Genomic DNA, 2,928 nt, shown 5'->3' with positions numbered 1-2,928 from the left:
CAATTAGTCCAGGAGTCTGGCGAAGAAATTTTACCTCATTAGTCTCATTACCGACTTTATGTAAAGTGTATTATGTAACTTCATGAAAGCACATTATGTGACCACCCTATGAAAGCACTTTCACATACCAAAGTAGGTCCTAAACGGAACTGACTGAAATGAGGTTTGATAGAGGACACTGTAATTACTCAGGTCTTATCGTCCCGGAATCGAAGAGAGAAGGACAAGATAGGAAAAAGCCAGCCGTTCCGAGAACGAATTTTAGCTGTGTAAAGTCCGCCCAAAGCGGAAATCAAACCCGCGGCCTAGCGCTTACAAGCCAGGCGCTCTACCTTGCACGCTAACTGAAACGACTGAAATTTCACCTTTAGAGTCGTTCTACCGTTAATTGGAACTTCGACGGAAGATGATTCAGATGATTGGACGAAACTTACCTAATAACAACGAAAGATCTGAAGGTGATCCAGGGCGCAGAGATTATCACTTCGACGGAAGATGATTCAGATGATTGGACGAAACTTACCTAATAACAACGAAAGATCTGAAGGTGATCCAGGGCGCAGAGATTATTATTTTCACGCCAAATTTACCTATTTCTGAGCCTGCTCTTTCCCATAGATATGTATAGCGAAAACAGTTATACCGTTAGGTGGCCTTGAAGTATCAAGTTGATTTATAAAAAAGATCGTGTCGTCCTCTCTCTTCACTTTCGGGACCATAAGACCTTAGCAGTTAACAGTAATTAAACGTAATATTATCACGCTTTGAACTTTAAAAAAAATGGGAGAAAGCCAGCCGTTCCGAGAACGAACATTATCCGTTCAGGATGAAATCCGCCCCGGCCGGGTGAACCCGCGGCCTAGCGCTTACAAGACAGACACGCTATCAACCAAACTTACTAGGATGGCCTTTGAGCACCGCTGTCGGTCCCCCACACCCCATTTCTTAATTAATAGACAAAGCCTGTAGACTTCTACAGATAGCTACGCTGGGCTACGTAGTAATATTGCGGTGAAGCTATGACAGATTGGGGGAGAGTTGATAGGCGACTGGCTTCTCACACATCCGAAGACCTGTCAAACAAGCTGGGCCCGTCCCTCCGGGAATTTTTTAGCCCGTAGTGATTAGAGAAAATCAGTACCTATGTACCTACCTAATTTGTTTAATATTCAGTTTATTATTATTCTTCATTTGATTTTTTGATTATTTTATGTAATGATTTAAAATCAAGACTAGAGCCCGTTCTCCCTTTATTCCCAATATAATGTTCAAGTCACCCATCCAATAATCAGTACCTATGTATGTACCTACCTAATTTGTTTAATATTCAGTTTATTATTCTTCTTGATTTGATTTTACTTTCACATTTAAAATCAAGACTAGAGCCCGTTCTCCCTTTATTCCCAATATAATGTTTAAGTCACCCATCCATTTATTGGCCTTTCTCGGCATTCGCTGAAGTTATCTAAAACTTTCTCGCTTTGAGTTCATAGGTCGTCGCGACAAATTTCGAGATCAGAGCTCATTTGTGTGAGAAAAGAGGGCGAAGAGAAAGAAGAAGAAAGAGTTGAAACGCAGCTGTTCCAACGAAGAACACGCCAGAGGGGAGTAACTGAACCCGAAACTATCACGGGCAAAAGGAAACGCTCCCTAGACGACTCACAAGAAGAGGTCATCGTCAAGAAAGACGGTCGCGGTCGTCCGAAGGGATCTCTAAACAAAGTCAAGCGAGAGGTAGTGGAATCTCCCTCACCAAAGCGGGAGATTGACGCTCCGATTGTCAAGCGAAAGAAAAAAGATGAAATCCTTCTCATGAAAGCCCTTGACGAGGAGATGTTTAAAATGGACGAAGAAAATAATAAAGAAATGGAGAGGATCAGCCAGGGTTTGGAATACCAGTGCAGCGTGTGCTCCCAAGTGTTTATAGAGAAGAAGAACCTCAGCAAGCACTTCTTCAAATGTCTCATGAAATTCACGCAAAGTGGGTGTAGCTCCTTCAAGTGTGCTATCTGTTTTGAGTATTTCTCCCTGTTGGAATCTCTAGAGATGCATATCACACGAAAAGTGCAGCGTGTGCTCCCAAGTGTTTATAGAGAAGAAGAACCTCAGCAAGCACTTCTTCAAATGTCTCATGAAATTCACGCAAAGTGGGCGTAGCTCCTTCAAGTGTGCTATCTGTTTTGAGTATTTCTCCCTGCTGGAATCTCTAGAGACGCATATCACCCGGAGGCACATCGGGATATGTGAAGAGCCCTACCAGTGCAGCCAGTGCTCGTTGTGTTTCGACCAGGGTAGTCTTCTGAAGGCGCACGTCCTAGAGAAGCATGAGGTCTTCCAATGTACGCAGTGTGAGAAATACTATAGGAGTCAGAGCACGCTGGATGTACATGTCAGCAAGAAACATCCCGCGGGAACAGGCAAGGTGAAGAGAGACATCAAACCCAATACTAATATACTCACAGTAACACCTAATCGAAGATCAGCAAGAAATGATTCCACGAAGGCGACTGTTAAAACCGAAACTGAAGTGAAAGTCAAGATAGAACCCGTCGCTGATATTCCCATCAAAAAAGAAAACGTGGTTGAAACTGTGCAGGTGAAAAAACTTGGCAGACCTTTCAAGAGAAAATCAAGTGATGTCTCAACATGTGATCAAGACAGAACAGTTAAAACAGAACCCAACGAATCAGCTGAAGCGAACATAGAAGAAGATGGGTTGGGCAGAGGCAGACGAGTGAAGAAGAAAAAGCAGCTGGACTACGAAGACAGCATCTCCACATTACCAGGGCGGAGAGTGAGGAAGTCCACAGACTCTGTCCACACTGAGGGCAAAACAGATGTCAAAGAGAAAATGGATTACCATACTTTCGTGAAAGTTGAAATTAAAAACGAGGTCGATGAACCTGTGTACAAGTCACCAGTCAATCA

The 2,928-nt window shown here is 43.2% G+C and overlaps 1 protein-coding gene across 1 annotated transcript in view; it reads left to right on the top strand.

Annotated features, from left to right (window-relative positions):
* The first annotated feature begins 1,548 nt into the window (after positions 1-1,548).
* LOC113468394 (zinc finger protein 521-like) overlaps positions 1,549-2,928 on the top strand; it is a 2,870-nt gene continuing 1,490 nt past the window's right edge. Inside the window, exons 1-2 of the mRNA XM_026825252.1 lie at positions 1,549-2,064; positions 2,231-2,920. Coding sequence (XP_026681053.1) covers positions 1,813-2,064; positions 2,231-2,920 — 942 coding nt within the window. The 5' untranslated portion in view covers positions 1,549-1,812. The remainder of the gene's footprint in view (positions 2,065-2,230; positions 2,921-2,928) is intronic.

The sequence above is a fragment of the Diaphorina citri genome, unplaced genomic scaffold, assembly GCF_000475195.1.
Source record: "Diaphorina citri unplaced genomic scaffold, Diaci psyllid genome assembly version 1.1 scaffold722, whole genome shotgun sequence".
NCBI lineage: Eukaryota > Metazoa > Arthropoda > Insecta > Hemiptera > Psyllidae > Diaphorina > Diaphorina citri.
The sequence above is the reverse complement of the archived record's forward strand: the minus strand, read 5'-3'. Positions and strand labels throughout refer to the sequence as shown.